Source organism: Culicoides brevitarsis, chromosome 1 (assembly GCF_036172545.1).
Source record: "Culicoides brevitarsis isolate CSIRO-B50_1 chromosome 1, AGI_CSIRO_Cbre_v1, whole genome shotgun sequence".
Taxonomy (NCBI): domain Eukaryota; kingdom Metazoa; phylum Arthropoda; class Insecta; order Diptera; family Ceratopogonidae; genus Culicoides; species Culicoides brevitarsis.
Window position 1 is genome coordinate 14,801,632 of NC_087085.1, and position 24,823 is coordinate 14,826,454.

At 27.1% G+C, this 24,823-nt stretch overlaps 1 protein-coding gene across 2 annotated transcripts in view; it reads left to right on the top strand.

The window, feature by feature from the left end:
• LOC134834361 (SH3 and multiple ankyrin repeat domains protein 2) overlaps positions 1-24,823 on the top strand; it is a 58,496-nt gene that overhangs the window by 15,359 nt on the left and 18,314 nt on the right. The window contains exons 2-3 of one of the 2 annotated variants that reach the window (XM_063849001.1): positions 3,074-3,392; positions 6,840-6,857. In XM_063849001.1, coding sequence (XP_063705071.1) covers positions 3,228-3,392; positions 6,840-6,857 — 183 coding nt within the window. In that variant the 5' untranslated portion in view covers positions 3,074-3,227. The remainder of the gene's footprint in view (positions 1-3,073; positions 3,393-6,839; positions 6,858-24,823) is intronic. The other variant, XM_063849009.1, reaches the window with a different exon arrangement.

Consider the following 24,823-nt stretch of genomic DNA (forward strand, 5'->3'; position numbering starts at 1 on the left):
AATAAACTCCTTCTAGAAATGTAATTCATGACCGTTAAAAGTTTCCCTTGCTTAAACTACTGAAAAAAAAAATTAAAAAGAGAAAAAAAGGAGGAAAAAAATCTAATTTGCTCGAGTCAAGCTTCAATGGCGTTAAAGCAATCTAAGTCAATATTAAGAGTTAAATCAGGTCCGAAACGCTTGTATCGTAAGAAATGCTCCACTTTTTTTTCGCTCGACACGAGGTATATCGAGATAAACATTATTTTTACATGGCGCGCAAAAAGAAAGGTAAATTCACTCATAACATTAGAAGAATATTCGAGAATTGAGGCACTTGTAAAAGCAGCAAAAACTTGACGATGACGACGAGCAACGAAAAAAAAGAAGATAATACGTGACGAATAATACATAATAATCATCATCATGGAGTGTTTAGATACGTTCATTTCATTCAAGCCACTCAAAAGATTCACGGTAGAAAGGAATTTTTTTGTTACTTCGACTGAACAGAGACAGTCCGCTATTGATTGGGACCGCATACAATTTCTTTTGCTTCATTGATTAGAATAAATTATTGTGTGTTTGTTTGGTTACTTTGCCCGCTATTTGCCAACAAAAGAGCGTAAGTGAGTAATAAATAAATATAGAACGCCGTACTTATCAGATTAAGATCCACCACACGAGATAATCAGCTAAATTCATGTATGAACAAATGATTCCAGCTTCTTTCGATACGAAGAAATGGCAGAAGAATGTTTGTGGTTGTTGTTGTTGTTATGTAAGAAAAGTAGGTCACAATAGAAAGGTTATAATTTCTTGCAATATAACGAGCGACCGACTCTTCTATTCTCGTTTGTATGGCAAATCTTTTAATTTTCAAGTGTAAGATTATAACTTGCTAACTGGTTCACTTACATTACAATTAACGTTTTATGTTTAGAATTGTTATGGCGCTCGCATATTATGTAAAAGTTGTAAAGTAATCCTTGTTTATTTATATTTCTTTATGGTTATCTCGTGCTTTCTTACAGTAATTGTAACCTTCTTTGGCTTTAATTGTGACACACATTCGAACGCTGTGGAAAATTACAATGAGAATTGATTAGAAAAAGACATAAACAATTGAAAAAATATATTTTTAGGGGTTTTTGGTTAATTAATTGGAGTTTGAAGCAGTTTTTTAAAGATTAAAAGTTATAAATTGTCAAAGTTTTATCAAAAAAATAAAACAAAACAAAAATTCAAACTTTTTCAAATAAATTTACTTCATTTAAATTTATTGTCACCTTTTTGGGTGAAAAAATCAGTTCGAGCTTAAAAAGGATTTTTTAAGACAAAAAAAAATTTGCACCTAAAAGTTTTAAATTTCTTAAGAAAAAAATTAAAATTCATAAATAAATATTGTAACCATTTCCTCATAAATTTTAATAGAGAAGTTTAAAAAGAAATTAACTTGACAATTATCAAGAATTGTATTCATAAAAGATTTTTAAGTCAAAAATTTTCATAAAGTAACCATAAAATTCTTTGAAAATTCATACAGAAGGAAAATGTAAAACTCATACAGTCAAATCTCCCAAAATGGACGCCTAAAACTCATGAAAATATTTTTTTCAAAGAAATTTTTTAATTAATGCCCAGTTTTACTAAAATTTTTGATTAATCAACTAAATATTTCAGATTTTACAAAAAATAAATCAATAAATAAAAATAAAAAAAAATGAAAAAAATTAATTGAAATTATAGTTTTCTTTTAAAATTAAAAAAAAAATATTTTCTTTAAATTTGTTTTAACTTAAAGTTTTTTAATTTTATAATTTCAAACAATTTTTTTTTGTTGAAAATATTCGACATATATAAACATAAAACTTGCAAATTTGGTTAAAAATAAAAAAAAAATGGAAGTTAAATTTAAAAAAATAAAAAATAAAAATAAAATATAAATAAAAAAATTCAAGTTAAATTTCAGAAACTAAACAATTTTGGCAGATTTCAAAGCACCATTACTAAAAATAAACTAATTTTTTTTTAATTGACTTCTACGACGCAAAAAAACATTTATAAAAATCAATATTTGCTCGTTTTTTGCTTTTCTCCAACATTATAAATAACTATACTTCTTTCCAAACCGAATAAATGTTTTTACAAGTTGAGCATTTCATGTTTGCTCGTTGGTTCTTTTATTTTTTGCCACCGAACCACCCCGTTTTCCATTTTTTTTCCTTTTTTACTTTTGCTCGAACAACAGACCTTGTCATGCATGTGCGCTTTTTTCCGTTTTTGCTCCCATCTCCAACTTTTAACACAAAAAAATCATCGCCACAGTTAAATTTTTATCAAAAGCATCAGTCAGCAGCCATCTTTGTGTAAATCATTCTGTAAAATGCAAGTGTGTTAAACGATTATGAATGATGAAAATCGTTAGTTTAAAGCGAGAGGGGGACCTCTTTTCATTGATAACAGGCAAAAAAAAAGTTAAATTTGGGGTTATTATACGCAGTTAAAATTTTCGTCACAAAATGAAACAAAAATACGAGGGGAGCTCTGCAAGTAACATTGATCCAAATAAATCCGACTTTGACGGGCATTTACCGAGCCCGATATCATTGAAACTAAACAAAGGTGTGTGTTTGCAAAATCTCAAAAAGTTTTGTGGGGACAATGAAATAATCGCTCAGAAGCTGATTGTTATTGTTTTCACTAAACTAACGTAAAGTAGGATTTCCGTCTGGTTAATGCTGCTTTTATTTACCCGCATCGCAATTTACGTGTGACGATGACATTTTGACCGAAAAAAAGCGAATTTGATAGGAATTTATTTTATGTGTGAATTAATGAATTAATGGCATGGCGCGTCGCTTACACAGAAAATATCTTAAAACATCAATAAAATTTACCGTAAGAATATTTACTCGTAGAAACGACTTTGTTGCGCCGCGCCATATATTTACATAGGCTAATTAGAAAAATATGCCGTTTACCTAGTTTCTTCTCTTCCGTGTATATCAATTAATACATAAAAAATAAATTAATTCTCAAATTACGACTATTTTTAACGTTTTCTTCTTTCCTTTTTTCTCTCTTTTTGCAGAATGATGGTCGTTAAACCACAACCTCGTACGCTGCCGCATTTTAGGATTAATTAACTCACTTCTGGTCTGGAATCGCCCACACAATTACGTAAAACCTGAAAAAAAAGCAAAACAGAAGAAGCTGTAAAAACGGAAACCAAGGAGAAAAATATCATGGAGACGCAAGTGTATGATGACGAACCGCCACCTGAGCCGCGCGAAGGCTGGTTACTCATCCGCATCTACGTGCCCGAGTTAAATGTCCACAAATGCCTTCAATTTCCATCGGATAAGCTGGTGTGGGACGTGAAACAACAGGTGCTCGCTTCACTTCCAAAGGTAAGTTTACCGTATTTTTTTTTTGCATTTTGTTTGTCGAGCATTGGGCATCCCGTTATTGTTGTGAACAAATAATAAATATAAATAAACAAATTATTGCCATGCTCCATTTCAACATTTTATCATCATCGGTCGTCATTTCTTCTGTTCGCCCAAGCACCGAGTAATAACAATTGTATTAATGCTGCAATAAAACAAAAATAATTCATTATGCAATTGTCGATTACTTGCTTTTATTGCAAAATGTCTCTCTATGTACTGCCTCTAATAGATCGGATATGCAAGAAATCACTGATGCATGGATGCCTTTTCTTCTTTCATGAACTTGACATTAACTGATCACGTTTAAATTTATTGCGGAAAATGTATCATTATTCATTTTTTCCTCTCTTTTGCGACTTTTTCGATTTCTTACAAAAAAAAAATGAACATTTTCAAGTCTGTCTTCTGTTTAAATGCACTTTAGCCTTGTTTCGAGCATCATTGAAGCTCACTCGATTCATATGAGATTTTTTCTCTATTTTTTTTATAAGCGAAAAAAAAAATAAAATAAAAAGCTTCTGCAATGACACACGAGATTTATCTGATCTTGGTCATGATTCTTTGTTTTTTTTTTGTATTTTTGCAAGTAACTTCACTCTCTCGACACAAGCAGAAGAGCATCAGGCAAAAGATAGGGAATTAGAGTATCACGCGAAACTTTTCTCAAGATTTGAAGTTTCTCTGTCGAAAGATCGAACGGTGTCGTGAGATGTGTCTTACAAGAGAAAAGAACAAATAAGACCATGTTTTCGTTTCCTACATCATAAATTGCCGTTTTTTATATTTTTTTATATCATGAGCAAAAAAAAACTTTCGTGTTCAAAAAATCGACATTGATGACCTGCTTTGCTTGCGCACCAACAAAAAATCTCTAAATTTTGTCACATTGTCGCAAAAGCGCACCAACTCAAGCTGCCCAAGGTCACGCCGTTGACCATAAACAGATATTTAGGTTTTAATTTTAATATTTTTTTTTACGTATAACCGATTATCTCCGTTAAAAAATAATATATATACAACGGAACGGAACGACATACATACGAAATTTAAATGAACCTACGATAAAAATTGTTGTTGTCGAAAAAAAAAGTTTAAATTTTTTGAACACAATTAATGATATCGGTTACTACTGCAACAGAAAGTAGGCAGCACCACCGTTAAGTTATGTAATAAATATTTGTATTAAAAAAATTACTTACTTGACGTTAAAAAAATCGAGAGTTATTGAACGCACTTTAAAAAAGGTTTTTCGTATCGAATTTAATCAATAATAAGTTGCTTGGCCCAATTTTACCGAAAGTGTGGTAAGGTCACATTTTTTCTTTCTGCAATATATTTATGATAAGATTCCAATCTCTAGCAAAAAAATAAGAGACACAAAGAGAATGAAAATTTTTTTTTTTTTTTTTTGGAAAATATGTTAAATAATATTTTTAGGCTTTTTTTTTGTTGTAGTAAGAGAGGCGCCATGAATTTTTTCGTATGATTGCGTTCATGTTGTCTTGTTTCCTTATACAAAAATTTCCGGACAATATATAATAATAATAATAATAATATTTGATGTTATTTTCCCTTAAATGATTTTTTTATGTATTCATAGAGTAAAATAGAGTGACATCCTCGTGTGAATACATTTTTATCTCCATTGATATGCAAAGTATTTTTACTCGCATTACCATATAAGAACTATGATTTATCTAGTTCACTTTTTTTTCGGGTCGACACCTACAAAGCAAGCTTGCTTCATTTATTATTATAATATTATTATGATTTCATTGAAAAAAAGACCGTCACTCTCTATCAATCATCTTTCAATCCATTCCACGAGTGGTTCTTTGTTATAAAAATAAAGAAAAAAAAAATAATAAATAAAAAAAAGTTTAATTTACGACATTTGATTAGATTTTGTGGTTTTGGCTTTCATCGTTTGTTTGTCCATTTGTCGTCGTCACGAAAGTCGTCACACACAAAAACAAAAAAGAACGAGAGAAGAGATGAGAATCGCCTATACAACTGTCAACGGATTATTTTCCATATATACATAATGTGATGATATATAATATAAGCAAGCAAAAATGTAGTAATAAACATCGATAAAAATAACCGTAGATCTGGTCTGGGAATCGAATTGCGACAAATGCGACAACTAACCAAATAACTGTCCCCGCAAAATAATAAATAAATATTTTATTCGGAAAAAGAAAGAGAAAAATAACAAAAAAACGGAATATTTGCATGATACAATGTTAGAAATTCAATAGAAAAAAATTAATTCTGCATTATATTTAAATAAATTGTATATATTTTGTAATAAAAATAATCAAGCGCGATAAAAAATCGAATGTCAGGTTCGCTCGTTCGGTTGTTTTACATCATGAAACACACGGATTATATTTTTATAATAATAAAATTTGTTCGAAACTAGATTAGTTACTTTATTATTATCATGTGATAAATTATGAGCTTATGTTATAATAAACATATATATTTAAATATAATAAGCAAAAGAGAAAAATGGGACCATCTTGCCAATTATTTGCACACATGCAAAAAGTGAGAAAAAATGTAAGAAAAATAGGATTCCGACACATAGTTTATCTAGGACAATCTTTGTTTATTTTCATGTTCGCATTAACTAGTCTTCTTATAAGTTAATGATAACAAAAATAAGACAAAGTAACACCTTTACAGGTCATTGGAACGTAGACTTTATTTCATTGAATAAACAAAAGCATTCCATTCTAGATATTTCTTTACCTTTCTTCACATACAATTCAATTATTATTATGCATAAAAGTTGCCAACATTATCATCATCATGCAATTTTTGTGTTTTTCAAAAAAAAATGTGTTCATGTGCATTCATTTATTATTATTATTACCTATAACAATAATAATAATAATGTTGCATTTTACAATTATATTCATATCATATATTTTTTCATGATTTTTTTTTATTTATTTTATTTTTTTGTAAGTTTCTTTTAAATAAACAAATAATGAGCTCATGTTTATAATTGTATTGAAATTATGTTAAAAAAAATCTGGAACACATGCATGCGTTTTTTATGTTCATTATAATAATATGAAGATGCTCTTCGTCATATGTTTAACCTCAATTACTTTAAGCAGCTTTTATTTTCTTTATGTATAAAAAAAATCGATGAAAAAAAATTCAAATGTTTTATCCTTTTTTTTTATTTTTTTATTATTATTTCTTTTAAACACGTCATCGATGCATAATTACACACACACACACGTATGGCTTTGCCCTGGAAAATGGCTTTGTTGTAAAATTCTAAAAAAATTACGATAATGACCATGACATGGCTTTGCATTGCTTCGATTGCTAACCAACAACCTACCACACAAAACATAACATGACGACAACTTGCTACATAAATAGGTCGTTTATTGGTTCAAGGTACGTTTTGATAAAAAGGTTTATTTTTATAACATATTTGCATGTTTGTTCAAAATAATTATTATTATTACTTACCCGAGAGAGTTCCAAAGAAAGGGAAAATTAATCCTGACCAGCGGCGAGACATGAAATCGATTGAAAAGTTACTAGTTTATATTTTCTTGAGTGTTCTCGAAGCAGGAGGAGTTCGTTGACTTTTTCGTTAAAACTTGTATGATGAATGATGACAACCGTTTTTTTTTTCTTATTTTTTTTATATAAAAAAAAATTATATTAAAAAAGTACGTAACCAATAATTATAACATTGTTAATGGTTTGGCGTAGTTTATGTTATAAATAAATAAGTAAATGATGATGATTATGGATGAAGAAGACGCAACGTTTGAGAATATCATGCGGGAGCTTGAGCATCTCGCGATAGATAGAAATACATGTTACAAGAAGTTAATTAATAATGTGAAGGAACAACAACGTTATTGTACGGAAGAAGCAAAAAAAAACAACCTCCATAAACGGCAATTGAATAATTACAATGTCTATATTGAGAACTTTCATTTGTGAGAAATATCAACGATGGAGGTTTTGTTTTATAGATTATTTCTTTATTAATTATAGAAAAAAATATAAAAAGTTTATCAAGAAAAATCCATTAAAATTTTTGAATGGCAGGTGTTATAATTTAAATTTAGAATTTTTATTCAATTTTAAGATTTTTAAAAATAAATTTAATAAAATATTTAATACTATTTAATAATATATATAATAATATTTAATTAAATTAATAAATTATTTTAAAATATTAATTTAAGGAAAATATTCAAATAAAAATAAAATAATATTTTGATAAAGAATAATTTCATACGTTAAATTTAATGAAAATTTTTAATATTTTACAAATTAAATACAAGTTGATTTTTAAAAATTTCAAATTGTTTATTAAATTAAATTAATTATTTAATATGTTTTTATGAATGTTTACAAAATATTTTTTTTAAATTTATTTAATCAGAAAAAATTATTATTAAAATTAATTAAATTTTTATTAAAATATATTTAATTTTAAATTTTTTTTAAATATTTAATATTTATTTAAAGAAAACAGAAATAAATTTCTAACTATCAATATTATTTCAACTGAATAGATAAACTCGTATTATGCTTTAAAGTACATCTTTTTATAACTATTATGATGAAACATATGAATAGTAATTTAAAACGACCCCTTTGAAGACATGCACGCTTCAATAAAACTCTCATTTCAATAAAACCCAAAGATGAAAAGAAGAAGAAAATGTATCGTCAACAATTAACGTTATATTGTAATGCACACTGAAATTTGATTATGGTCTATTCATATTTGCCCAACATGTATGTTTATTCATGTGTAATGCATATATTCCGCATATGTCTGTACAAAGTGAGTGGTTATAATCGATTATATCATAAAATCTCGCGGTGAGAGATACAATATTGGTTTGTCAGTGTATAATAATAATAATTTAACGTGAAATGTACATAATAAACATTAAAGAGCAAGAAAACAGCATGAATTGCGAATATGTATGTTGTTAAACATTTCCTTAAAGCCTATTAGGTTGAAAAAGGAATGCAACTATTTTGCCTTGGGTGGTTCATTTTTGTGCTATAAAAAAATCGCATAAACCTCAACAGCAACAACAACAAACACGGAAACATACAAATTTGTATCACTTTACTAATTAAGCAATTTTATTATTATTTTATCCAGAATGTACAATAAATTATGATAATAAGCATTTGTAATTTATAAATTAAATTGAAACATTATTTTGTGGGCACACTTGACTAGAGATCTTGTTTTCGCCTGCTTTTTCACTTCACTTCTATTCGGCACACTAACGATAAATGGGCGAAAATTGTTGAAATTTATCTCTCATGTTATGTATGGTATGTTATTATAAAATAATAACATAATAAATTTTCGTATCATATCAATACGAGAGGTTTCCATTTCATTTGGTCCTGTCGTGTCTGATATTTAGTTACTCTCTCGAGTAAATTTATTTTACATTATTAAATATAATTCAATATTAATATTTTATCAGATATTTTTTTTTTCGTTTTTATTTGGTGCACAAACAGCTGTGGTGATTAATGAAATAAAAAAAAATAAACTGGATTTATCAATAAAATCGATTTATATTGATTTTTTTGGTAAATTCAATGTTTTAGTAGTAGCTAATTGTAATAAATACGCAAAATTTTATTCCATACTCGAATAATGTTAAATTAGTCGTATTTGTAACATAAAATTTGTTTCATTAAATAAATTACAAATATTACAAATATATTGAGACAAGAAAAAAAATAAATATAAAAGCAAAAAATAAAATAAAATAAAGAGTAGGATGAACGAGTTACAGTTTGACTACCTTTATAAATATAATATACATATATAACATAGTATTATGATTGTTGTAACAAATTTTTATCTACATAATGTAGGAAAAGGTGGGAAATTTGTAGGACTTGCAATTTATAGTTAATGGATTAATTAATGTTTTAACTGCTCCGACGTGCGAAACCTAATGAAGTTTAATGGGTATCACGTCAATTTTTTTTTTATAATAATTTTAATTGATCGCTCGCGATCGATTTTGATCGATGCGTGTATTAAACTTTCTTAATTGTGATCTTAATTGATCCAAATTGATCTATTGTTGAAGAAAGTTTTATTTTTTTTAATTTAATTTTTTATGTGATCTTATCTCATCAAAAAATAAAAAAAAATAAAATAAAAAAAATAAATTAAAAAAAAATTAAATTAAATAAAAAATTAAAAATAATTATTAAAATAAAAATAATAATACTTTATAATAAAAATTAATAAATATATAAAAATAAAAAAATATTTTTTAAATAAAAATTTAAAAATAATTTTTCATATAAAAAAAAATATTTTTTTACTAAAAATACATAAAATAAAAAAAAAGTTTAACGAAAATACAAAAACAATTTTTTTTAACAAAAATTTAAATAAATAAAAAATTCACGCATGGAAGCCCTTGCAAGGTCAAAATCACTTACACTGAATTAAATCTAGAATTAATTAAAAAAAAAACTCACCAAAAAAAAAATTCAACACTTATTTTATCTGATCTCCACTCATCGTCAAGTTGTCTTCCACGTCTTTTGCACAACAAACAACACACACGACGACGTCGCGCGGCAATTGATAATAAAAATAATAATAATCCATCTGTGCAAAAAAAAAAAATATGCTTCACGCACCCGTGATATGATACTGGTTTTATTTAGTGTCTTTTAAATGAACAGCCTCCTCTTACGTTATTGATATTTACATACCAGGCGAACGAACCAACCGGCTGTGAATTTTTAGAGTCCAATGCACTCTCGTTCCTCAGCTCGTGTAGAACGAACGCTCAAGCAAGAACGTTGATGATGATGATGATTGTGTACCGTTGTTGTTGTTCTTCTTCTGCATGCAATTTATTGCCGGGCACAAGAAACGGGTGTAGCTCATCTCTCCTTTACCTTTTTTTTTGCATTTTTAAAGAAAAGAAAATACGAATTATAATTTAAAATTAACTCGCTATGATATTTGCGCCATGCAATTGTACGAACACACACAAAAATGACCTCCAGGGGAATTTTTGCGTATTTTCCAAACGAATGAGGCAAAAAATGTGCAGAAACGTTCGTTCGAATTGAATTTTATGGAATTTCGAAATGTGACGCAGATTTTTTTTTTCAGAAAAAATTCTTCTCAATTGACTCATTTTCGAAATGTTTGATAAAAATGCATAAAATGTAACGAAACAAACGACATTGTTATCACAAATTAAAGTTCCGGTCCGTCCAGCGAATTAAATTTGATGCATGAATAATCAAAAAATATTACACAAAATTGTGGTTTGTCGGTTTCGTTCTTTTAATATTTTTTCTTTCTTCTTTTAATCATAGTCGTAATTTTTTATGAATATGATTTTAATTGATCAAAGCAATTCCGATGAATAAAAAATTACTTGTTACAGCTACTCGTGTTGCTTTTTAGTTGCAGTTAGTTTATTCTTAATAACAGTAATAATTTTAAATGTTTAAGACTTTTTTCTCTCAATAATAAAAAAAATGCGTCGTTCAGTGTCATTCAAGCTCCTGTGAGGTAGAACAAAATTTAATGAATGGACGGAAATCGATAATTCAGGTTCAATTTCGGTTCAAGGTTAGATTCTCGCTGGATAAAAAGCCATTTTTGGTGGCAACCACTTTGTTCTACTTCATCAGCTTAATCAGTACTACTGTTACTTTTATGCCTATTTGTAACTTGATCATAATAAATTCAACGGTTTCTGGTAAATACACACAAGCCAGTCAGGTTCGATATTAAAACACGTTCCATCGCACCACAAACTTTTAAACGTTTACTGTCAAGGTTAAAGTAATTTTACATCGTCGTCGTCGTCGTTGATGTCAATAAATATATTTCAAGAAGCTAGACACGCTGAAGTGTGCGCCGTTCCCGCAATGGCACACCTCATAATTACGAGCATTTATCCTTGTTCTGTTTTTATCTTTGTACGATGTCGATAACAATAACAGCGACTCGAGACCACTTGACTGCACCAATTTATATCGATTTACATGTCAACATATGTAATTACACGAAAAAAGAATAAATTATTCATTTTCGTAACGCACAAGCAGTAACTACGGATATTGTTAGGAAAGGACAATTTTTAAAAATATTTCACGCTATTTTGGAGATCAAAATGTTTATATGATAATTTTTAATTTAATTTATTTATTAATTTTTGTAGTTAAAAATTTAAACAGATTTCGAAAATTTTCGAAATTTTTCTTTAAAAAAAATTTTTTTTTATGGTTTTTTATTAATATTTTAATATTTTAAAATTTCTTAAATTATTTCTCTTAAAATTAATTTTTATCTCATGATTTTTTTTTAATTTCACACGATTTAAGATGCAAGAATACAAAAATAATTAAAATAAAATGCAAGAAAAAAATAATAAAATAAATTTTATAAAAAATATAAAATAAAATGAAGTTCAAGAGTTAAAAAAAATAAATTAAAATTTTTACGATTTGATTGAATTTTGAAATATTTTAAATTATAAATTTTTTAACTTTTTGTGACAAAAATTGGACAAATATTCGTAAAAAAAAATTTAAAGAATTGAAAATTTTAAAAAAAATAGATCCTAATTAATTTTTATATTTTTTTGTAAATTTGTGAGTAAATCAATAAATTCTTCGTTTTTTTATAAAAATCTGAAACATTTTTCAAAATTACACTAACCTTACCGAGAAAAAAAATCAGCAGTTGTGCGTCGTTAGTATCATTTTATAAGTAGTAGGTGGGACTCGCAATAATTTTTTTTAACGTGGCTGACTTGGCAATTTTCGAGCCGCAACGTTCTTTAACGAGCAAAATGTATCGAAACCATCTGAGACACCCTTCATTGTTGTTGTCATGTTTACGTTCTAATAATAGCATTAGAATTAATCAATCATTCAAACAGGTAGTCCATCATTTTTTGTTGCCGCGGTTATCTTGCCTCTCATATCTCGCGCTCTCGAAACGATGATGAATTGATGGCGTGGCATTGAGCCTTTTTGTCGCATCATCGAGATGGCGTTTTATGACGAGACAATTAAAATGGCCGATCAATCACTCTCTTTTCCGCATATTTCCGAATAAAGTCACAAAAGTCACAGAAAATAAAACACGGCGCCGTTTTATTAGCGAATTAGAGATATGCACAACTTAACTAAGAGCAATAAAATAAATAGATGTTAAAACGCTAATAATCTGGCCTACGCACCCATACTTTGTGGTACATGCACGACTGAATATTAAATCTAACGGAGATGCTCATCATTATTAATAAAATAAAATATAAAATTATTATTATTATTATCATGATGATGATGAAGTGACCTTTATTGCATTATTTTGCACAACATTAACTAGTTAGCTCACGTATCAGATTGTGGCATCCACTCACGTATCATATTAAATATCCATCTCGTTCGGTGTCCCATATATTTTTTTATCATTAAAAATTTAAATTAGGTCGATGCTGATGATGATGATCGACTAATCTATCGCAAGACGTCATCATTTTATTTTTGCGCAATATTGAAAAAAAAACTTCTGTCATCTACGAGCAGAAATATTTGAATACAATCCACAAAAGACAGACTTTGTCGGTCTCTCTTGTATAGATTTCAATAAATTATTTATCATATATAATTTTATTATTGTTATTACTATCATTGTTGTTAACGTAAATGTAATGACGATTGACATTTGCCAACTTTGTACGATTCCAAGGCATGCCCAGTAATGTCTGATGTCTCAGCAAATAAAATAAAATAAAGTAAATACACAAAAAAGTATAGTTAAAGAAATATTTTTCAAAATGTCTGTCTCTTTTTTTGCTTACTTGTCAATTTACATACATTACTAAAATTTATATTTTACGTAGAAAGAGAAGAGGTCTATGTATAATAAATAAAAATGAATAAATCATATATTTGTGCAACTAAACTTAAATAAATAAAATAACTAGAAGGCATTTTTGTGGACTGCAAATTTGTAAAGTAAGCAATATTTTTTTGGAGCGGTTCATGTTTCCATGAAAAATAAAATATTTTATGTTTATTGAACATTTTTTACAACAATTATGTATTACTAAAAATGTTTAAAATAAATATTTAAATAAAAATATTGAATATTTTTTTTTTTTAAATAAAAATTTTAATTAATTTAGTGTTTTTATTATTTTTATAAATTATAAAAATTAAACTTATAAATTATAAAAAAAATTATTAAAATACAAAATTATTTGAAATTAATTAATTTAAAAATTTAAATTAAAAAAAAACTTAACAGTTTTACATTAAATACAGCTTTTTAATAAATTTACTTTTTAATATTTATTTAATTTTTTATTAATTTTTTTAAATATTAAAATATTTTATATTTTTAAAATATTAATAAATTAAATTAATAAATGATTTCAAATAAAAAAAATTAATATTAAAAAATTTATTTAAATATTTTATAAATTAAAGTTAGATTATTTAATTGAATTAAAAAATATTTAATTCTTCTTTAAAAAAAAATCTTAAATTTTTTAAGTTTATTGAAAACTTCGCTTTTGTTCAGTTTAGATTTTTTTTAATTAAAAAAAATGCTTAAAAATTACACATCCAAAATACGCCTTTGTCATTTTTTTTGCCGATACTTTAAACATCAATTGTCTATTTTTCTCATAATAAACTAAAAACCTACAGAGTACCAGCATTTTGTGTGCTTTCTTCGTCTTACAATACATCTTTCATTGTTGTTCGCTATTATGAAGAAAATCCATACATATTTTATGCTGATCTTGGATGATGCAAAAATAGTTCATCATCATACATATCAATATATGGGATGGATGAGATGGATTTCATAGCATGATTTTTGCAAATTGCTGATTGCACGATGAAAGTAAATCCATCATTTTGGAGAGATTTCAAGTGCCCACCCGCGGTTACTTTTCTCAAAAGTTCATTCACATCTCGAGCATTTTTCAAGTGTTAAAAGGTAATTAACAGAATTTCCGAACAATTTGCCATTAGCTGTTCCAATTTTGTCTCGCAGGTGCGTCGAACAAAAGAACCTAAAAATCAAACAAGAGAAGTAATTAGTTTTTGAACTCACACATCACGCTTGATCAAGCTTTAATTGGTCAACGTTACATATTAGTTATTAGCCATCGTCTAAAAATATGGCAAAGAGATACGGAACTGAAAGCCGGGGTGTCCAGTGAGGCGTAGCAAATTCGCTTGTAAAAAGTATGAAAAATCCGAACTGAGAATTAAGTGTGGAAATTTCATGTTACATGTTAAATCAAGGGTAAAAAGGTGCAACATGAATCGATAAATTAGTGGTCCAGTGGCTTTTTTTTCGGTAATTCATCAAAAAATAAAAAAAATCATCATAGATTTTTTTTCTCGACATGACAATGTTGTTGGAGTTGAGGATTTCAGGGCATGACTAATAATCCAATCAACTAATCAATCAATCAAAAGAAAATTATTTGCTGGAAGCAACTTCTTCTAGAACAATACTCGAAACTCCGAAAGTCATTAAATATTAATCTATTCCGTAACTTGACAGTGACCACGAATCTGCTCTCCGTACATCACATAAAATAATAGATAAAGTTATAAAAAGCGTCTCGAACAGCGTTCTTTAGTCTATAAAATAAAACAAGGCACACGCCACGTAGATATTTGATCAAATATCGCGAGTTTGTTTGCTGTACTTTGCAAATAATGTCTATGATTAGTGAGAATCGTGATCGTTTGACGTTCCTTAGAAAATATCTTTGTTCCATTCAATTCATTATCATAGGTCAACGTGGTTGTCCGGTGCTGGTGTGGTCATTTTACTGCAAGTCAAGAGATTAGGTCATCGCAAAAAGTCACACTTTTAATTCATTAGCAGTTATTAGTAACTTGTTTGCGATTCTCTCGCACAGTTTCTTGTCTTGTTAATTTAACAACGACGCAAAATTACAAAATTAATTAAACTAAACGTTTTTTTTTTGTAGTAAGCGCTTTTTTTTTGTACATTAACGATGTGATGTGACTACAAAAGAAGTTAATTTTTAGTGTTTTTTTTTAGAATAATGCATTGCAAGAACACGACTGAATGGACAAACGCGGCGTGTACAAGACAAAACAATTACAAAAATTCTTGAAAGATAATGCGTAGAAGATAAAGTGAGGAAAAAAAAGTTTAACAAATATTTATAATAATGAGCGGCGGCTCGGCATAACAACACTACGTGTTAACAATAAAAAAAATATTGCCCTTGAAAGATTTCTAGAAAATCTCACGTTGCTAACGATTAAACAGTTCTGTTATTTTTATTGTGTTTTAATGAAAATTCTCTCATAAATGTATTTATCGCGCGCGAAACCTGCAAGTATTAAGTAACTTTTTATTGCTAACACCTTTATGAATATGAGCCATTTTTATTTTTTTGTATTAGAAATACTTACTGAGAATTAAATGCAGTGACGGCCCTTTAAAAATCATGAATTTTTAGTTTTTTGCTTGGTTTGGATTAATTGGAATAGATTTAAAATTTTAAAAGTTTTTTTATGAAAAAGTTTTTGCTTTTGTTAAGTCAAAGAGTTATTTTTTTATTAATAAAAAAAATTCTTTTGACCCTTTTGAATTCTTTTAAAGTCAAAATTTTCATTGATTCAAAATATTTTAGAATTTTTTTATATATGAAAAATTATTTATTTTAAAACTTTCGATTTTCATTTTAAATATAATAAATAAAATTTAAAATGTAATTTAAAAAAAAAATAAATTTAATCCTAACTAAAAATTATAAACTTATTTGATTAATAAATTTTAAATAAAAATTTATTGTTGATAAAATTAATTTTTTTTCATTATTTTTTTTTATTAATTTTAATTTTTTAATTTTTTATAAAAAAATAAATTTTACTTTAATTAAAATTCCATTTAAAATAAATTATTAAATTTAATGTAATTTATTATTTTGAACAATATTAAAATAATAATTAAATTTATTTTATTATAAATTTATTTAAAATATATACATTTATTTAATTTATTTTAAATTTTAATTAATAAATTTTTTCTTACAATAAATAATATAAATCTTCGACAATTTTTTTTCAATATTGTACTCGATGTAAAAATTTCTTTAAAAAATATTTAAAAGCCTTTTAAGTCTAAGCGTAACTACGCAACTGATCATATGTGTTGTAAAAATTTCGCAGTTTAAAGTGCAAACATTGTAAAAATGCGACACTTTTAAACAAAAAAAAATTTTTTTTTCGTTCACTTACAAAAACATTTATTATTAAAATGTATTATAAAAGCACATTTTAAAGTTTTACGTTGTTTTGTTTATTTTTCATTTTTACGAAAAACGTTACTTACTTGTTTACGGCAGAAAATACAAGTAGCACCTTTTTAGCCAAAACATTGTCATTCGGTCATTAATTGTGCAAGTAAAATATTTTATTCACACATGTGTGCTTGGAAAAGTGCTTTAAAGTAACTCCAAGTCACGAACGTTCGGTCAGTTTTCTAGCGTAACAAAATTTAAATAAATTGTACCTGTTTGTTAAAAATTTACTTGCATTGTTCTGTGTGGCGTGGTGGCGATTATAGAAAGGTTTATCATGCTCCGAGAGAAGAAAGGTACACTTATTAGAAAAACTTTCACCGCATCATTTTTTTTTATTTTATTATTTTACAACAAAACTATTATTTTATTAAAGAAAAAAAAATGTAAGGTAACGAATCTTAAAATTTGAATGGAAAATGAAGTGAAGCATAAAGTGATCATTTGATTTAATATTCATATGAGAACATGCATCGTGTTTACATGAAAAATTGCTTCATTTCGACGACAATCAACGCACTTTCTTCACAAAATCTGAATTTTATGACAAATTAAGAAATTGGGTTAAACGCACCCAACTCGCATGAATAATTGAATCAATTCACATGCCATGCACGAGAGACACGAGAACAATGAAACGAAATGAAAAGTAATGAAATCTTCTTCTCTGTCAGACTGTGTGATCTGTGTGTCACTGTGCTGCAATTGTCTTCTAAACTAATCAAATTACAAAGCGGAACTAATGAGAGTAAAAGTTTCGTTGAAATTGAAATTTTTTTATTATTTTTTTTTATGATCAAGGTCACCACAATTGTCTCTGCGTTGCTGTTTTTCTTCGCAACTTTTTAAAATTAATTTATTTAATTCACGAGTAGGTAACAATTTCTCACAAAAAAAAAATTATGATGTCGAGAAAAATTACAACTAATCATCATTCATAAAGTTGTAAATTATATGAAATTTACCAAGATAGTCTTTAACGAAGATTAAGGCAATTATTTAAATTTATCTCATTGTTGCTTGATTTTTTTTTTTTCGTAAAATAAAAAAAATGTTAACACGACTTTTGTGGAGATTATGCTCTTTTATTGAAAGAACTTGAAAAAAAATCTAAGCACAAAAGTTGTTTCAAACGTGGTATCGATAATAATAAAGTTTATAAGGAAATCGGCGATAAAAACCGGTTTTAGGTTCAATAGAAATTCTTAAACACGCGCCTTTGAATTTAATATTGAAAGCAAAGTGATTAAAAATTTGCTTGAAATCTTGCTCCTGTTTATTTGTCCTTCATGCAATTTTTGCATAATAAATTATTTTTATTATTTCATGAGGACTCTCAAAGACTCAGACTCATTTTTTATCTCAACAATAATAATTATTGTTATTTTTATCATCAAGCGACGACAAAACCGCATAACGATGTTTATTTTGATTAAGTGGTCTGTGCTGTGCACGAAATTTATTATCGCACGTATGAATGTGAGTGCGTGCGTGTGTTCCTCACTTTTATCGTACTATAAAAAAAATGTTGAAGATGATGTGTTTATTTTTTTATGTGTAATTATTTTTTTTTGTTTCATGGAACGAGACTAAGTAAATTTATTTTATTACCTTTTGCTAACTACAACCACATGAAATTTAGATGCAAAGTAGTTAGACATGCGAAATAATCATTTGTCGGCAATTTTTAGAATCAGATAGAAAAAATAAAGTTTAAACGGAAAATGTCTAGGGAGGAGTTCCTAACGGCAAAAATGTCTCGAGACTCGTAGTTGTTGCGGGTGACGTTTTTTTTAACGGAATTTTTTTTATTTACTTGCAATCCGATACATTTTGCTTGTTTTGTTTATTGTTTCGCGCAGAGATAAAATTTTTCCTACATTAAATTTTACTTCTCTGACCATATTTGACAGGTATTTAACCCACTTACTTCTGGTTTGTTTGTTTATATAGAGAAGTTGTGTAGATTGTCTCTATATTATTTAACAATTTTATTTATTTTATTTAAAGTTAACGTTTTTTAAGTGCACTTCTAGTTACTATTTACTTCTGTGAATGGACAGAAATTCCATTTGTACGAATTTTTTCTTTTAATTTGTTGCTTTGAATGCGAAGAACAAGAATTAACAGCAACTTTGTGTCACTCGAGTCACGATACTCGACTTGGGTACCGTTCCATGCGCTCTTGACCGGAATTAAACTCCGTTAATTATTTTTTTGGATTTTTTTTTTACTTTGGTGCCAAAAAGAACGATTGAGCCATCAAATCAGAGACAAGGTGACGTCCCAGTTGTTTGGCAGCGAATAGTAGCATAATTGACGCAATGCCACACATTCAAATTTCAAACAAACAATTAGTTTGGGTCAGTCCTCTGTTCAGTGTAGTGCTTCTCTAATCAATAAATGAGTGACACAGACACCGCATGTCGCAAATGAGATTCATTTTTGGCATGAATTTAAAAAAAAAATGGGAACCACTCCCGTGTTCTTGTAAAGAATTTGTTTTGTTGATAGAAACGATAAAAAATAATAATAAAAAACAGGGGTTCGGTGTGAATTTAATGGAGAATGATGGACAATCAATAAGTTTTGTGACCTTATGTTATCTCTTTCGAGCTCTCTCATTGCAGAATCAGTGGAGCGTGCAATGAAAACATGCTACATAAATTTTATTATTTATCGCACAAAAAAAATTTGCTTGTCCGAACAAAAGAGATGCACTTCCTTTCTCTTGTTCCATGCAATAGTTTATTGAATGCGATCACTACCGTATATCATCGTCGCGATAATAATCGCCAGGGACGGAAAAATATTTTAATTTTCTTAAATATTTATTTAAAAAAATATTAAATTAAAAACAATTTTAAATTAAAAAAAAAATTAAAATATTTTTTTTTTTTTTTTTTGAAAAATATTTACATTTTGTTTATCATACAAATATTTCATCTTTAATTTTAAAAAATAATTATTTTGAAAATATTTGTTATTTATAAATAAAATGTTTAATAAAAATATTTATAAAAAAATAATAAATAATTAAAATATTAGGTAAATAATAATTTTTACAAAATTAAATTAATTATTTGTTTTAATTTTTTGAACCTAATTTATAAATTTAATTTTTTGAACTTATATTTAAAAAAAATATTTAAAATTTTTTTAATATTAAAAAAATATTTAAAATATTAAAGTAAATTAAAATAAATTAATTATTAAAATATTTAATTTGTTAAAATTTTTTTTTTCAATTTTTATTTTTTTTAAACTAATAAAAAAAATTCAAGTTTCTAAATATTGCTTAATTTTATTAAAAATGTTATTGAAAATATTTTTTTTATAATTAAAAATTTTTTTTTAATGAAAATAGTAAAAATCGGCACAAAATATTAAAAAAATTTATGAAATACTTTTTTTTCTATTTTTAACTCAATTTTAATTAATTTTTATAAAAAATATTTATTTTATTTTATGACAAGCAACGAGCTCCTCGAACTTTAAATTCATTTTTTTTATTTATTTAAATATTTTTTTCGTCCCTGTTCATCACCAACTACAGACAAAAGACTCTCATTACTTTTAAAATCTAAATAAACACAAAAAGCGATTAATGCAGCGAAAAAAAAGTGTTTTGCAATTAATTCCTTCACTGAAGTGCGACGACGACATGGCGTTATCTGGACATTAGATCGTGATGCTGCTGCTGGTGATGCTGGCATCGTCGATCACTTATCTAATAAGGCAAGGAAATGAAAGTGCAAAGAAAGAGTCTGGTCATGTTTTTCACTTCGTCTCGAATGAACAAAAGTCGTCGAAAAAAAAAGAAGAATGGAAATTTGCATTCACTTTGTTTTCCACACGTTTCCATTCAATTACTTTACGACATCGTTCATCAATCCCTTTTGAAATGCGAGACGAGCGAAAAAAAAGCGTATGTAAAATATTACCTTATTATTATTATTTTAACACTTTTTTTCTGTGTTGTTATTATAATCTAATGCAATATCGCTGCGAATGACGGACTGGAACGCGAAGCGACAGTGTTTGGTGCACGTAGAGAGAGGAGAAAAAAAAAAGAATGAAAAACAATAAATAACAAGATTTTATAGACACAACACTCCGTTATTTCTTTATGATTATTACCGGTGTTATTCATTTCACCTTCATGCCGTTTTTCTTGACTTTTTTTTGTGTTAACTAAGACACAGACAATCAATGTATTCCAATCGACAATTTATTGTTATTATTACCGAGCGTCAATAAATTTTAGATTTTTTTTCTCGTCGTCGTCGTCGTCGTCGTGAAGTAGTTTTTCTACTTCATCAGAGACTTGCGAGAAAAAAAGACAATTTAATTACAAATAAACTTTATTGAAATATTCAAATAATGTGCTGATGATGGTGTTAAAATAGTTTCCATCTATGCTTTTATGTTTCAAAACACGGAATCTAGCAACATAACGCGAGAAAAAAGAAAAAAATACTCCCAAGTAATTGCACTATTATTATTATTTATAACAAATAACACGCGGGAAAAGAATTTAACTGGAGTATTTAATGAACTGAGTAACAAGTTTCATTTTTTTCTTACAAATTGTTTTTCTTAAGTAAACATTTTTCTATTTCATAGAATTCTATAGCCATTCTGAACATAATGCTTACAAAAAAAAACAATTTTTTTTTTAAAGATTATCTTGAATTCTTAAAATTAAAAAAAAATTGTTACGAAATTGATATTTTGTTTCCTTAATTTTTAGTGAAAAATTATTAATTTTGTAATTAATTTTTTTCTAATTTTATGAATTGAAAATAATCCTAATAAATTAAGAAAAAAAAATTTAATATTTGCCTATTTTTTTTTAACGAAAATATTAAATTATTTTTTTTTAAATAATTAATCAAAAATTTTAATACTTTAAATAAATTTTTAATTATTTCAAAAATCCAATGGGGCAAAATAAAAAAAAAAGTTGAAAATATCATCAAAATTGACCGTTTTTTGGTCTTTTTTCATAGTTTTTCAAGAATTTTTCAAAAATTTTTTTAAAAAATAATTTTTTAAAAATCAATTAAAAATTTTTTCAAAAAAATTTTTTTCAAAAAGTTTTTTTTATGAAATTTTTTTAAAATAAATTTTAAATGATTTTTTTTACAAACCTTAATCCTTCAAAAAAAAATCATTTAAAAATTGTTTTTTGGTCAAAAATAATTTTTTTTCCATAATTTTTTTTTTTAATTTTTATTATAAAAATTTCCTGAATGATGAAATTCGTTGATAAGTTCGTCAAAAACATTCCACGAACTCATCTAAATAATAAAAATAAAATTGAAGAACACTTTAATTGAAGCACGAAAAAAGAATTAGCTTCATACCTTGCACTAATCTCATGCTTTTCAAGTCTCTATGGCATACAGAATTGGTGCAACTTCAGACATAACTTCTGCTTGGCTTGCCTCTCCGCTCTCGTGTTGCGAAAAATCTTTGCGAGCGTTGTAAAGTTAATCGACTATCAAAAACACACCAACCACAAACATCACTTTACGTTAGCTTAACGGGTGTAACTAAGTCATGGGAGACCATAAATCAGCAAATAATGTGCATGCCTCAATTAAAGCGCATTCCACGGAAAAGTTTTCAGCATCAAATCAAAAATTTGCTTAAAAGAATTCTCACACCAAGAACAGGTTCCAGAATTTACGTTTCTCACAAGTTTTCCATGTTAGTTATTAATAATGTTAATGTGACAAGACACTTTTTTGCGTTTGGCTGCCGTTGCCTGCGTGTGCACATGATACGTGGCGCGTGTGTAGGTGTCGATTGTAGAACAAGTTTCAACAAATATGGATTTCTGATTAATCTTTTTCACTTCGTCGTACCGTTTTTTTGCTAAAATATTGGAACTAATTGAATGGATTTTAATTTTTCAGCGAGGATTATCCCTTATTCCGAACGTGAGTTGCTGATTACGAATTAATTTGAGATAAGGCGGAACTTTTCCAACTCTCATTTGTCATCGGTGCAGCTTGTGACGCCTTTTCTAAGCGCAATCCCTGCTTATAATGTCACAAACAGGCGATAAAATGCAGTCACCCAGACAATAATAATAAATAAGTGCAATGACATCTCAAATCCGCTTTAATATTTTTTTTTCTTCAGAGAGAAATGTTGTGCATTTTATCTATGATATAAGCTGCGGACAATATTTCATTCTTATAGTTTGTCGTATCGAATGCATTTTCAAAACACATTTATTCTGGAAAGAAAAAAAATATTATAAACAGAATTAAATCTCTCGCATTAGAACTAATGATAAAAATTTCACTGGAATTCCAAAGGTTTCATCAATTTGTATCAAATTACCGGCATATTTTTAGTTCTGGAATTCAAAACGATCGAATTTAGTTATTATTTAAGTCGTGATACGTTTTTTATGTTGTTTATAACCGAACATTCCAAACATCACGACAGTTCTAGTTCCGTCATCGTTGAATTTCAGTAAAGAAAGATTCGGGTTTCGTTTGATGTTTTTAAAAAAAAAGGGAAAAACTATTAACATTAAGATATTAACACATCGTTATACAACTCTCTTCTTACCGAAAAAATGGCCTCGGGCTCCGTCGACGTCGTCGTCATATTTAATCAACATAACTCTCGCATTACCATAACTCACCTACGAGTTTCGAGCATCATTCCGTGCATAAATATGGAGAAGATAAGTTGGCGAACAAATTACTTTTACCTGAAAAAGTGTTTTAATGAGACTTTAGGCACTTACTATTAAAATGTTACACACCTTTCTGAGGTTATTTGCGTTCGTCGTCGTCGAGTTCATGCAGGAAATACTTGGGTACTTTGCGTAACATTGCCAAAAAAATAACAATCAATCAATCTTGCGGTTACTGGTTGGTTGGTGAGGAGTCGTTATCAACACACGTGTTCGCCCCTTGGGAGCCATTCCAGCTGCTGTTGAATTACTAATTAACTTTAACACGTCATTCATGCGCACTAAAGTTTTTGTTAAAAGGAAAAAACGGGAATTTTATTTAAAGTTTTGATAAAAATCGAGGAATTTTTTTTTTAATCACTAAAGTTTTTAAAACATAAATAATTTTAAAGCTTTTTTAAGCCGCTCTACCTAATATATTTTAAAATTTTTATTCAAAAAATATTATTTTCTGAATAAATGAACAAAACAAGAAAATATATAAATAAAATAATTTTTAATTTTTTTTCATGAATTTTTACAATTTTCAAACTCTTTTAATCAGACCAAATAATAAAATTAAATTAAATAAAAAAAAATAAATTTAAAAATAAAAAAATAAAATAAAATAAAAATAAATTAAAAAAAAATGAAAAAAAATTTTAAAAATATTTTAAAACAAAAATTATAAAATTATTAAAAATAAAAATTAAAAAAAAATTTAAAAAATTTAAATGAATTTAAACGTTTTCAAAAAATTTTCAAAAAAAAAATATTTTTAAAAATTTCAATAAATTAATTTGAAATATTTTTGGCCAATTTGGATTTTTTTATTTAAAAATTTCAAATTAATATTTTTGCATATTTTTGAAATATTTTTCATTTTTAAATGTTTTAAATTTAAAAATAATTTTCTATAAAATAATTTTTTATAAAATAATAATTTAGATAGTTTTCATGAAATTTTTCACTTTTTATCTAAAAATGGATGAAAAAAATTTCAAAATAAATTTGAAATGACCTTAATCTTTGCTTACTCAGCGCAAACATGTCTCTTTTGCGCAGACAAACCTAACGGTTTCCTAATGATATTCCTCGAAGATTCCAAGAAAAATCACCATCTAATTGAATATGCCATTCTAATTTTCAATTCATTGAACTTGTCACTACAAATTATTCCTGGTTTGTATATTTTTTGCGTTATTTATGCAGATTGCGACTGTCATGTTTCGTTTTTATTTTTATTTTCTTCGCATTCTCGGCACTATACTTGCGCGGATTATCTCGAGCCAAGT